The following is a 13,454-nucleotide window of genomic DNA, read 5'->3' as shown; positions in this document are numbered from 1 at the left end:
CTCCACTCTCTCTCTCTCTCTCTCCACTCTCTCTCTCTCTCTCCACTCTCTCATTCATTCTTTCTGCTGTGGTTGACTTGCGTTTTTTCCCGGTTACAGAGAGGATCAAGAATGTGACTGTGTGGGTGGCTGCATGTGCGTGTGTGTATCTTATGTGTATGTGTATGCAAGCATACGATGTGTATGAGCATGCTGGTTTGCGTTTGCGTCATTCTGTGCACTAGTGTCTTTGCACGGCCGTGCATGTGCGTGCGTGCTTGCGACTGTGTATGCAGTGCTGGTGGATGGACACAACAGTGCAAGTTGCATGAGTCAGCACAGGTCTGTAATTAACCCAGACCCATGCAGATTCTCAGAACCCCTTCTCCAAGCAACTCCTGTGACAACCGCTTTTCTCCCTCTCTCTGTCTCTCTCATGTCTGTCTCTCTGTCTCTCTCTATGTATCTCTCTGTCTCTCTCTCTTTCTCTCTGTCTGTCTCTCTCAAACAGCTTCCGTTTCAAATGCCTTGAAAAACCTACATTTAACATTGCCAAAGCTAAAAAGAAAAATAAGATACAACAGATTTATAACCAGAGTATTAATATAACATTTAAATGTATGTAATACAATTGTCTATAATACAATATAATAATGCATACAATTGTGTACACAGTGAATTAGTAAGGCTGTATTATTTGACAATGTGGTAATGGTCTAGATATGGTTGATTGAGTCAAACACTTCCATTAAACCATAGAATGATGGCCCACCCATCTCCATAAACATAATTGTCGGTATATAACTCTTTGCATTGTTGACCTTTATACAGCAAAATGTCTACGTGACTTCAACTATACATTATTATACATCACACCATTATATGCAATTGTCTCAAGTGTCTAGGGCTGTGCGGGGGAGGTAATCTGAAGTCTCTCTCTCTCTCTCTCTCTCTCTCTGTCTCACTGTGAAAGCAGAGCAACACTCCCCGTGTTATACAAGAGATTGTAAAACACGGGGAGGCTCAACCAGTCGCAGACTTCCTGCCCTCCTCCCTTACACATTTGATTCATGATCGCTGCTTGTTGACAAAAACAACAGAACACACAAGTGTATCTCCTCACCCTGGGCTCTCTGTTTGTTTTTGTGGGTTAAAATTAACTTCTGAACACTTTCAGATGCTAAAGATGGCGGATGTGGGAAAGTGGTTGTGTCTTCCTTTCTCAGAGTTTATCAGTCAAAGGGGTACTGAACTGCACACTTAACTGCGTACTTGACCCCTTACGTGGCAACTGTGTCGTGTTGGAGATGAAAATCTAGATTGTTTCCTTTCTTATTGTGGCATAAGGTTGTCATGTAGTGCCAGTTGGTCAAATGTTACACCTTGACTTCCTTCCCATAAAATGCCGGGGGGGGAGCAGATGATTAAAGATTAAACATTTTCCCACACGCCTAAAGTACAGTGCAGCCATCAAGCACAGTATGCTATCTTTATCTGCTCTGTCTCTAAAAAACAGACGTCACCGCAAATGGGTGTTGGGGTTACTTTCTGTCGGGGGGTGTGTGTGTGTGTGTGTGTGTGTGTGTGTGTGTGTGTGTGTGTGTGTGTGTGTGTGTGTGTGTGTGTCTGCAAATATTTGATGTGTGCGCATGTGTGTGCGCGTGAGTTTGTGCATGTATGCTGTGTGCACATGTGCTTGTGTGTGTGTGTGTGTGTGTGTGTGTTTCTGTCTGTCTGTCTGTCTGTCTGTCTGTCTGTCTGTCTGTCTGTCTGTCTGTCTGTCTGCACTCATGCGTGCGCTTATGTGTACGCTTATGTGTATGTGTGTGTGTGTGTGTATGTATGCGTGTGTGTGTGTGCATGTGCGCTTATGTTTTGGTGTGTGTGCGTGTGCGTGTGTGTGTGTGTGTGTGTGTGTGTGTGTGTGTGTGTGTGCGCGCGCGTGTGTCCTGAGTGAAAGTGTGTGTGTGTGTGTGTGTGCGCTCGTGTGTCCTGAGTGAAAGTGTGTGTTTCAGCAGCGCGGGTAGAGGCCGGCTTGTTTACCTCACCACTCTGCCCCGGCCATTTAACTAAACTCAAGCCAGGTGGCCGCCATTAGGGGCAGTCGTAAACACACACACACACACACAAACACACAACCGGTACAGCTCATTCCCTGCCAGTCCGACCCTGATCCAAGCCCCCCGCCTGCCGCCCTGTCACTGACACGCTGCCTTGTTTCCTGTGTGTTGTCTTCCGCCCGCAGCCTCGTCAATAAGATCCACCGCGGCCTCATCAGGAGGGTCAACCGGCTGTCCACACCCATCGCTGGCCTGGTAAGTCTCAGGACACCGCCCCCACACCGCTCTCTCTCTGTCTGTGTCTCTGAATCGCTCTCCCCCGATTCTCTCTCTTTTTCTCTCTCTGTCTCTCTGCCTTTCTCTCTGACTCTGTCACCGTCTCTCGCTCTCTCTCATTCACTGTCTCTGTATCTCTCTCTCCCCCTCTCTCTGTGTGTGTCTCTCTCTCTCTCTCTCTCTCTCTCTCTCTCTCTCTCTCTCTCTCTCTCTCTCTCTCTCTCTCTCTCTCTCTCTCTCTCTCTCTCTCTCTCTCTCTCTCTCTCTCTCTCTCTCTCTCTCTCTCTCTCTCTCTCTCTCTCTCTCTCTCCCCCCCTCTCTATCTCACTGCCTCTCTCTTTCTGTATCTCACTCTCCCTCTGTCTCACACTTATATTTATTGCTTTTGCTTCTCAGGTTCTTAATGCAACAAGACGTGAAATTACAAACACAGAGCTGACATTTTTATCCCCGGGGCGTGTTGTTATTAAAGAAAATTGGATTCTGACTTTCTCAGAGCAGGAATGAACAAACGGCTCAATTTAGTTAATCTCTCAAACATTTGTGAAGACATAATTTGTCTTCATTGACGCAACAACATTTTTCCCCACTTTGTCATGGCTCGGTCGGGGATGTTTGGCGGCGAGATGAAAACAGGTGATAGTCTGTCTGCCTCACTGAGCCTTTGTCTTTTATATCCATCTGGACTTCTGAGATAATTACGTTTGGCGTTGCTTGAGGAGTTTAGCACCCGAGAAACGGATGTCTTGCTTCGGCCTTCAATCAAAACATTATCTAAGCTCTTTCTATCAGGCTTGTAATTACATTTGTATTATTGGAACGGGGGTTTGTTTGAGGGGAAAGTGGGCTTAGCTTTTAATCACACAAGTCTTCCCTTGCTCCTTCAGGCTGAATGAATCCATTGGAAAACGTATTATTATCTTTGTTCGTTTTTTTTTCAACTAACGACTCTTGGCCAAAGTAACAAGCAGTCTTGTTACATAAGTGTTTTGGAGCGAGTGTTGGGTAGTGTAGGGTAGGGTAGGGTTGGGCCTCACTACCCTGGTCCCATCCCATCTTCACAGAGCTCTCTCTCTCTCTTTCTTTCTCTCTCCGTCTCCCTCTCTTTCTCTCTCTCTCTCTCTCTCTCTCTCTCTCTCTCTCTCTCTCTCTCTCTCTCTCTCTCTCTCTCTCTCTCTCTCTCTCTCTCTCTCTCTCTCTCTCTCTCTCTCTCTCTCTCTCTCTCTCTCTCTCTCTCTCTCTCTCTCTTACCTTCTCTCTATGTCTCTCTCTCTCTCTCTTTTTCTCTCGCTCTCTCTCTCTTGCTCTCTATCTCTCTCTCTTTCCTTCTCTCTATATCTCTCTCTCTCTCTCTCTCTCTCTCTCTGTCTCTCTCTGTCTCTCTCTATCTCTATCTCTCTCTATCTCTATCTCTCTGGCTCTCTCTGACTCTCTCTCTCTCGCCCTGTCTTTCGTGGGTGTAATTGGCTCCAGCTGTGAGGAGGAATTACACTAAGCCCTAACCCCAGCGCGTTTGGTTACTCGTCAGTGGGCCTGTGACGCTCAACATGTTTGGCAGGACATTGACAGGTCGGGTCGAACAGAAACAGGCTGGCACTAAGACCTGGTGTGGGAAAATAAAGCAAAATAACAAAGTGATATCATCAAATATTTGATTAAACATTTTATTTATTTACTGCTTTTTTCTTTTTTCTAGAAGTAAACAGCTATATAAAAAAGAGAAAATACAGGAGGTAAAAAACAATAATACATTCATAAGCATACAATTGAAGGGGCAGAAAGATGGACAAAGAGGGCAGGTGAGTTAAATCTTAAAAGCCTTGATAGTATTTGCTTTGATACAACACAGAATTTGACATCACACAGCAACTGCCATCAAATCTGCGTCATCATAATGACGCAGATAAAAAAATAGTCTGGCCGTTACTTGTTCAAACCACCTAGGACACCTGCTGGGGTAACTAGGGGAAATTATCGTCTGGATCGGTTGCCGCCGGCACGCTGTCTCCAATGCCGTCAAATTGGGAAAGAAAACAAAACCTGATCATAAATTCTCCAGCAAAATGCAGAGGCTCCTGAGCTGGCCCAAAGCTCAAAGACTGCCTGCCAAACGGAGGAGGAGAGGGGGGGGAATGGAAAGAGGCTGAAGAGGGCTTGGTCTGTGGGTGCTGTGGGAATGTCTGTTCTCTTTCAGGCGTTGGTGGAGTGTTGTCTTCTCTCTGTCTTCGATTAGTTTGGAGTGCTCTCTTCCTTTATCGCTAATCCCTATAAATAACTCCACGAGCGTCTCGTTAAACGTTTGCCACAGATTTATCACACACGTTTATTTAATTGTGTATTATTCCCTTGAATCTCAGCTGTAGTTGAAGCTGCGATACAGAGTTTTTACATTTAAATGTATGAACATAAATATGCATATTACATTTCAATATATGGGTTTATCTAGTTTCAATCCATAAATTTCCATCTTGTTATTCTATTGTGGTTGCAGTTGTTGAGGGAAGACTTTATATGCAATGCAAAAATTCCTTTGGCCATGTTCTTACACAGGAAGGAACTGGGAAAAAATGTTGTTCTGGTCGGTTGAACTTACATAAGTGCATCTGGAAGAAAAATACAATGCACAAAGGACAAGAGGAATGTCGTCATTGTTATTTTATTTGTGATTTGGCCGTGATTAGGATCGGTCCTGAACGAAAGCACCATTGCAAGCATAACTCATTAGCTGTCCAACGCAAGTAGAACATAGTATTTATATATAAAATGTAGTATATTTATAAGGGCTGCAGCCATTGTCATATCAGCCCATTAAGTTTTGCAGTCTCGAAAAAAAGAGCAGCTCGCCACTTGAACTCGATAGCAGGCTTCGACTGTGGCAGAATCGAATGTGGGCCGAGTTAGAGAGAGCGGGTTAAAAACGGAAATCTCTGGTCTTTGTGGAATAGTGAGTAACTTTGGCCCCAGATCCCGGGTCCTGGCTCATTTGGTTTCGCTGCAGATCCAAGAGAAGGTTTCTGGTGTGAGCGAAGCGCCGTGCCAGGTCCCTGATGAACACTCGAGGGCTGCGGCTTTTGGGGGCCGCGGGGCCCGCTGCGACCCCAGCCAGTGCTGTCTCTACCAGGAAGCCCGTGGTGGGGGGGGGGGGGGGGGCTGGCCACATGAGAGGCAAGGGAAGGGTTGGAAGGGTTCGTGGGTTGGTCGGGAGACTCAAAGGGCCCGGTCCAGAGGGCCGGAGCTAACAGACGACGTGCATCGGCCCTGTTCCCCGCCATAAACGCATCGCCTCAGGAAACGAGGGTGCGCAAAAATGTGTTCATGTTTTCCTGTTCCAGCGTCTTGTTCCAAAGCTTTGGTTACACTGCAGAGTATTATGCTTGGAGCGGGGAGGAAGGGAAACATTTTGGGTTGAGCTCCGGTCTGCTTACGTTGTACGGTGACTGTATTGGTTTATGTGCGCCCGCGGTGGGGGCGGTACGGCCCCACCGCTTCGCAGAGGGCCAGTAAAGGTGATTCATTATCTGCTTGGTCTACTCAAGAAAAGAATCATCCGGAGGAACGCAAATAGAACAGGCGCATTACGGCGAACCGGACACCTCTGAAACACAAGCGTTCTTTGTGGTGTCGTGTGGTGGCCTTTAAAATCAAGAGTCCCGTGCCTGTGCCCATGGATTAGCGGCCGCTGCATGGGTGCAGCCTATTTAGCAGGATTACACAGTGCCATAAAACAGAATAACATTCCTCCACCTCCCCTCGGAATGCAGCCCGGCTGGGACGCGGGTGGCCGGCCGTCACAGGGGTTATTATGTATGGGCTTATTACCGTGGAACCGCCACAATATTGGTCTGTATTTATGCAGGTGACGATCGCTAATATGGACACCGCACAAAGTTGTTCATCTACACAGGGTTGGATCACAGTGAGTCTTGTTTGGCCGTCAGAAGCGGAGGCCAAACCTCTAGTTCAGCAGCGCACATCCTTTGGCTTTAGGCAGACTACTCGATTATTATCAAGGCCTTTCACAGACCGAGTCTTATGCAGACCGTAAAATAAGGATGGATAATGGTTATCCGTCTTGAATTATTTAAACATTTCCCACGGACCAGTTGCAGACCACAGGTTGGGAAAGACATTGTAGCCAGTGTTCACAGAGGCCTCCCGATGGCAATGTTTACCCATACGTGTACAGCAGATGCAGATCATCCTGGCTATCTCGCCTGATATCCATGGTGCCATAGCTTAATGTGCTAGGCCAGTGACTCACATGACCAGGGTTGGCCCTTATGTGTGCTGCAGTCACAGTACAGACAACACAAAAAAGTCTTCACCCAAAGTCTTTCTTCTTCAAACAAGACGTCACCAAGGAATGCACACGGTCATACTTTGTTACACAGTCCGAACACACAATAGGTTTAAGAGCAGTTGTTTTGCAGACCACAACAGTGATACTTAGTGAACCTCCGTCACTAATTTCACAGAGTAAGCACCTCTGGAAGTTCACATTTGCCCACTTATATCAAAGTCAAAGTCAATGTCAAAGGGAACTTTATGTCAGACGACCGTGCAACAAGTTCCATAGAGGCCCGAAACTGCGTTTCCCCATACTCCAAATGTGCTATTAAAAATATTTACCAAACAACATATAACATGTGACATAATTACATAATTAGACAACAACAAATAATCACAACATAGACAGACAGACAGACAGCGCAAACATTATACAGAATGGATTATTGTTTTTTGAGGTAATATCAAGCGGGGGAGCTTCAGAAGAGCTTCACTACCGTAAACGTATAGGTAAACATTGCCATCGGGAGGCCTCTGTGTACACTGGCTACTTCTACACAAGTGCAGTGGGAGGGGAGGGTGGAGAGGGTGAGGCGGGGGTGACCTGTGTCACATTGAGGGCTCTTTTGATCTTTGGTGGGGGGGGGGGGGGGGGGGGGCGGCGGCTCGACTGCGTTTTGCCGCAAGAAGTGCCGTCAGTAGGAACTGACTCAGAGGTCAACTCTCTCCCGCCATTTGCTAATAAGCATGTTTGCTGGTTAAACATAGAAGCGGCTACCCCCTCATTAACTCAGCGCATGTTGAAGCCATTTGCCGACGCGAGGAAGCGCGTTGGTCCCCCCAGGGAACCGCGCATGTATAAATAACACGCATGCGTGGGAGAATTGAACAACAAAAAAGAAAAATGGGAAGAGTGACATGCCAACCCTTAGCGCGAGGACACAACAGCAGGAATGACTTCAGACCGGCGAGGGCTGTAGGCACGGCAGGCACCGCCCAGGGCTCTGATCGTTCCGGTGTTTGCATGTGTTGCCGATGCAGGAAGTGAAACTCTCATGCCGCTCCCTGATCGTCTTAGGTTTGCTCGAGGGAAATATTTCCCGGCTCCTGTCATCCGACCTCTTGTATCGTAGCAACCGCGTTGTCTACAAAATACTTCACTTCCCTGTTGATTACTCAGGTATTCACCGGTGAAGGCCAGGGGAGGGGAGAGGAGGGGCTGGAGTTTCTGGGCGTGGGCGGGACGGAGCGGGACACTCAGCCAGCCGGCCAGCGAGGCAGTGCAGCCACAGAGCTACTGGGTGGCAGTCTTGCCTTGCATGGTGGGGTGGGCGGCGGCCCGGCTGCTCGGCATTGATGTCATCGCTCCCTGTTTGGCTCCTTGACTCCGCCTCCTCGGCCCCGCACACAGTTACAGCTTTTTTTAGGTGCTGTCACTCTAGCGCTGTCATGCAGCCCTGCCCCTTGCTGCTCCCCCATGTGTCTTTCTGTGGGTGTGTGTGTTTCTGTGTTGTGTCATTTTTCATTCGCTGGTCTCTCACACACACAGACACATATACACACACAACCGCACTAACACACACACCCATGCCCCTCCCTCGGCCGTGCTCTCTCGACTGACATGAACTTTGGAAGAGTCAAAGCTGTTCACTGTGTCCCTGCCACTGGGACTAGCCTGTGTGTGTGATTACTCTATTTAGTATCCAAAGGTTGGACACACACACACACACACACTCACATAGATAGACAGCACCTCATCTCCTCCATGTGTTGTTCCCTGCTCAGGACAACCTCAACGTCTTCCTGAAAGCCTGCAAGAAGCTGGGATTAAAGGAAGCACAGCTCTTTCACCCAGGAGACCTGCAAGACCTCTCCAGCAGAGTGACAGTCAAGTAAGTGCAGTGCTTTCTTCCATACAATGACCTCTACTGCTTCACTCAATTCCCTGTGGGCCACACATAAGACATTGACTTCTTGGCTGACAGCCCTAAAATAAATATATGATAGGGGTATATTGGAATACAATACTTCCTCAGGAGATTTAAGGTGATCTTCTCAACGCTGTTCACAGGATTTCGTAATACAGGATCTGTTTACTCCAATTTGTAGTACAAATATGAGCTGTAGTAAAACCTGTGTAGGCAAACTTGTCTTGGCCTGAAAGTAACAGAGCGACTGTTTCACAAAATAGACACAGCAGGCGCTGAGACTGAGTTGGTTATCTCCTTTTTATTCCATAGGGGAAAGAACAAAGTCTGTCTCGGGAACGCTTCCTCGTTTTGCAGCTTAAACAAATGACCGCGTCTGTGATGTCAGTATTATCTGAATAAACAAAGCATGTGCAGGTTGCCAACAGCTGTAGGCTGGCTCATAAAGGGATTTCTCTTTTCAAAGGCAGAAGAAGAAGAAAGAAAGCAGAGAGAGGGGGAAGACAGGAGCAGTAACCGCGTGGGCGGCTCAACTGTGTTGTTGTAGTTTTAGTTTGTTTTGTTTGGTTGGTTTAGGTCAGTTGCTGTTATTTGTTTGAGTGTGAGTGCGTGCCGGGCCGGGTCACGCGCGGTATGTCACACAACCTGTTTATAGTCTGGCCACAGGTGTGCCCTCGGGAGACGGTGAGATGAGACAGAGCAGACCTAGCTCAGTGCACAATACGTCCGCTCGGACAGACTTTGCCATGGCAACACCCACAACAATGTCTAGGCCGCTATGCGGGCAGAAATATACATCCCATAATAGGGGCCGGGGCTGCTAGATGCTGCTCAGCTCACGCACTTGTTCTGTTTATTATTCAATCATAAAACCATTAGGGTGAGGTGGCAGGAGTAGTATTATCAGATGCTGTGTGTGCTTCATACTGGCAGTGTGCAATCTATCCTCAGACCCACCCAGGGCCCTGCGTGCGTGCTTCAAGAATTACCTAATTGCGCTGGTATGTTTATTATGGCCGCTCCTTGGATAAGTTGGCAGAACATCGCATGCCATAGTTCCCATGAGCCAACCCCATTGTCATTGCCCATCTCCACGGCGGCTCCGGTGATCATGTCCTCACCCTAGAAGCATCACGGGAGCCGCACTTAGGCGTTGCAACACGCACACACACTGAGATATTGTGAAGCTTTAAAGAAAACAAGCATGAGTGCCTTTTGGATCGCCACACCCTCGTCCCAGTCTGGCAGTATAGAGCGCTGAGAGATCAAATGGTTACATTAAACAGGTGATAATATAGTGAACATCATAAACCTCATCATGAACATCATGATCGGGCGTCATAGCAGTTATGTATACATATATATGTTTTACTTTGTAACTGTTTCTACTTCCAGGCGCGGAGTGATATGCAAACTTTCACAAAATGATCGGGCGTCATAGCAGTTATGTATACGCTCATTATACAACAGTTGGGAACCAATCAGATCGCTGAATTTAGGTCTCCCGTTGTATAAATATATATATACTACAGGGTGAATATCATCCTAATGGTTTCACTCTTTGCGAATGACGGATCAACTCTGGATCTAACCTCATGACTGTACACAATAGAGTTACCAGCCCTTGGGCAGAGGAACCACTTAGAAACCCTTTGATTCAACGCCGGCAGTCAACAAGGCACAAAAGATGCACGCATTGCTCTGTCGTTGACGAGGTAGTGAAACGTTGTCAAATGCAACATCGCAACTTGAAACTCTTTTATAGGGAGGGGCGTCGCAAGAGGACCCAGGGCTGGGTGGGGGGCAGTGGGTCCAGCCCGGTGACACTTCTCCCCGGGACCTGTCTGAGTGGCCAGTCTTGGCCGGGGCCGGCCAGGCTATTCTTAGTGGCCTGGAGAGACTAAGAGAGGGTCATGTGGAGGAGTGGGGTTGATATGGTGACAGAAGCCATTGCAGCGGAGCTTAATATAGATGCCGTGTCCTCCAACACCCCCTAAAACCAACCTCAACCCCCACCACCCCACTGGGAACATTCTCCTTCCGATCTGGATTGTGGAAGCGCACACGCTTGGGTGTGTTTACGTGTTTGTTGTCAGGACATCAATGGGGGGGGTTGAGTGGTTTGTGGTGTTGTGTGTGTAATTGAGGCTTTTCCTCTGTGGTTGACTGGATGACACATGCAATGCGTATTCAAGAGTCAGAGACTTGTTTGTTTTTAGGTGCTGATGTGAAAACGTTTTGTGTTAGTTCCTACAGGCTGAGGTATGAATAAGTTGTGAGGTGCAGTCGTGGTGGATCACTTTCAGTGGTTGGCTGAGTCGTCCCTCGCCATGTTATCTGTGGGGTTGGTTCAGTGGCCTGTGGCGAGAATGATATGAGGTTAGATGTTCAGCCACATGCACACTAATGAGGCCGTGTTGTGTTGTTGTTGTTTTTGTTGTTTTTGTTGAGAGAGAGGGAAGGAAACCAAAGACTCGAGATGAGTTGCCTCTATAATCTCAAACAGGGTTGACTGGAGATTCAGTCTAAACAAACAGGCTGGTTTGGAAAGTGACTATTATAAAGGGAGAGAGAGAAGGGGAGTGAGAGGGTAAGACAATTAGAGAAATACTGAGAGTGACCAATACACAACAATAGAGTGAAAACAAAAGAGAGAGAGAGGTCGGGAGAGAGAGAGAGAGAGAGAGAGAGAGAGAGAGAGAGAGAGAGAGAGAGAGAGAGAGAGAGAGAGAGAGAGAGAGAGAGAGAGAGAGAGAGAGAGAGAGAGAGAGAGAGAGAGAGAGAGAGAGAGAGAGAGAGAGAGAGAGAGAGAGAGAGAGAGGAAAGATCTGCGGTTTGTCTTTATCAGCAGTTTGTAACAGTGGTTTCAGTCTCCTAACCTGGTCTGACAGGTGTTCTGCTCTGTTTCTATGGGAGCCGCCTGTCCTTCTGTACATATCTCCTCAGTTAATCTTCTCTCCATTGATGTTAATTAGGACTGCTTAAAGAATAATGTGATTCATTTTTATGAACTTTTATGAAAAAAGTGACTGCCAGATGCCCTAAATGTAAGTCTGAATGTAATCAAAATGTCTGGTGGTTTTGGCTATTGATGGCTGTGGATAGGTTCCTTTGGAGCAGCGAAATGACGTACTGATAGTGGCTTAAATTGCCTCACTTAAGAAAGGTATTTTAACTGCAGGAACTTTACACTACTTGGCTGCAGGTATGCTGGCCGGCGGATCCTTTTCTTTATGTGTCGAAGATCACGTCGGGGAGCAACACGAGCTGGTACGGCCGTAAAACTCGGCAATGGCTCCGTGGTCACAACGGCCATAAAGTCTTTCGGGTGTCTGACCTTTGAGCTTTATTGGCTGCCGTGGTGTTGGCCCGACCAGGCAGCTGCTCTGTGAAGTTTATTCCTCTATTGTTTTTCGAGACGGTGTTTTGCAACCAGCCCGCTGATAAACCAGATCCACCTATCACACACCCGCATGCTTTCCATATGAAAATCGGGGCGTGCATCATTACAAAACTGTTATGGTGGAGATACCAGCTGATTAGAGTAGGCGTGACCAACCATAAGGTATCCTCCACATCATCAGTTTGTCACCGAGCCGTACAACACGCCCCGTGAGCAGGCCTGCGTCGGGTCTGGCACCGCGGAGCCTGTGATTCACAGCGGGGCCAAGTTTGACCGGGTCTGTCTGCTGCCCAGGAAATGAGGGCCCTTGAGTACTGTGGATGAATCAGGGGCATCTGGAAGAACACTGTACCAAATAATATCGCCCTATTTGAACTGGTTCTTTTAATTGCTGCTTCTGGCTGACTTTTTGATAGCCAGCCAGTGAATATGGACCGGGCCTAACAACACATTCTGAAAAAAAACCATAAGGGCTTCAAGAATGTTTCCCCGGTCGCCCTCACAGTCAGCCAGTGAAATGACACTTTGACCTCTGTTCAGTCTGGTTTCTCCCAGAGTGAAAAGGGATTAGGTGGGGGGAAATTACAGTACAATGCACAAATCGTACACAGTAATTACCCTGTTACACACTGTACTGTTAGCCATTGAGGAATGCACATGCTTATTCAGCTTATTCTAGCTGTTGAGCTGCAACCCCCCCCCCCCCCCCCCCCCCCCCGCCGCCGCCCCTCAAAAAGCCCTGTTCAGGATGCAAAGATACACATCTGCTCCACCTCCACTTACTTACTTAGGACAGAGGGGTCTACAGTTAGTCTTATACCCTGTCGGATAAACACTTGACATGGGTCTGGTTAGAATCACCATCATGGAGGTCATCTTAAGTACCGGTTTCTTCACTTTGACCGTTGGTTCCAGTTCCGTGACTTCCAGTAGGTGGTAAAACAGCCCCCCTGCTGAGTCGTGGTCAAAGTCTGACCAGCATCCTTCGATTTAGCCAATCATTGACAGGAGCTGGAGTTTGTCCGAGCCTAAAGGCACTGGGGTTGGTGCTTGGATAATAACTCTTTGAGGACATTTGAATGACTGGAGGATTGGCTGTGTGGCTGTGTGGTTTGATTTGATTACGCAACCACATCACCAGTCATGTAAAAAAAGTACTGCGTCTATGTGTTTCTGAGGAACTGGAAACTGTTCCCATCTTGCCCCTGGTTGATTCATAAACATAGGAAGATTTTTTTAATTTAATTTTGTCTGATCTTAATGGCTCCAAGCAATGGATAGCGACAAAAAAATTATAGGCCTCTCCTCCAACCGCATCTCGCATCGATTCACTTTAATAACTGGAAATGTCACGTCACTCTCGCTTGTCGTAGGGAAACGGGTGAACCGTGGGTAGATGGTGAAACCAAACGGATGATGACGGAGAAGGCTCAATAAAACTCCCACACCGACACGCTCCATCCCTGGTTGTAAACGGCCGACACAAGGGTAATGTTTGTCCTTCCCAGATGACTGGAGATT

General features: G+C 47.5%; 1 protein-coding gene across 11 annotated transcripts in view; it reads left to right on the top strand.

Moving 5' to 3' along the window:
* The window catches only part of lmo7a (LIM domain 7a), a 55,334-nt gene that overhangs the window by 9,010 nt on the left and 32,870 nt on the right, over window positions 1-13,454 (top strand). For all 11 annotated transcript variants that reach the window (XM_030342892.1, XM_030342891.1, XM_030342890.1 and 8 more), the window contains 2 exons: window positions 2,225-2,294; window positions 8,388-8,494. In XM_030342892.1, the coding sequence (XP_030198752.1) occupies window positions 2,225-2,294; window positions 8,388-8,494 (177 nt within the window). The remainder of the gene's footprint in view (window positions 1-2,224; window positions 2,295-8,387; window positions 8,495-13,454) is intronic.

The sequence above is a fragment of the Gadus morhua genome, chromosome 20, assembly GCF_902167405.1.
Source record: "Gadus morhua chromosome 20, gadMor3.0, whole genome shotgun sequence".
Classification (NCBI taxonomy): Eukaryota; Metazoa; Chordata; class Actinopteri; order Gadiformes; family Gadidae; genus Gadus; species Gadus morhua.
Note: the sequence above shows the minus strand (reverse complement) of the source record. Positions and strands in the feature narration are given on the sequence as shown.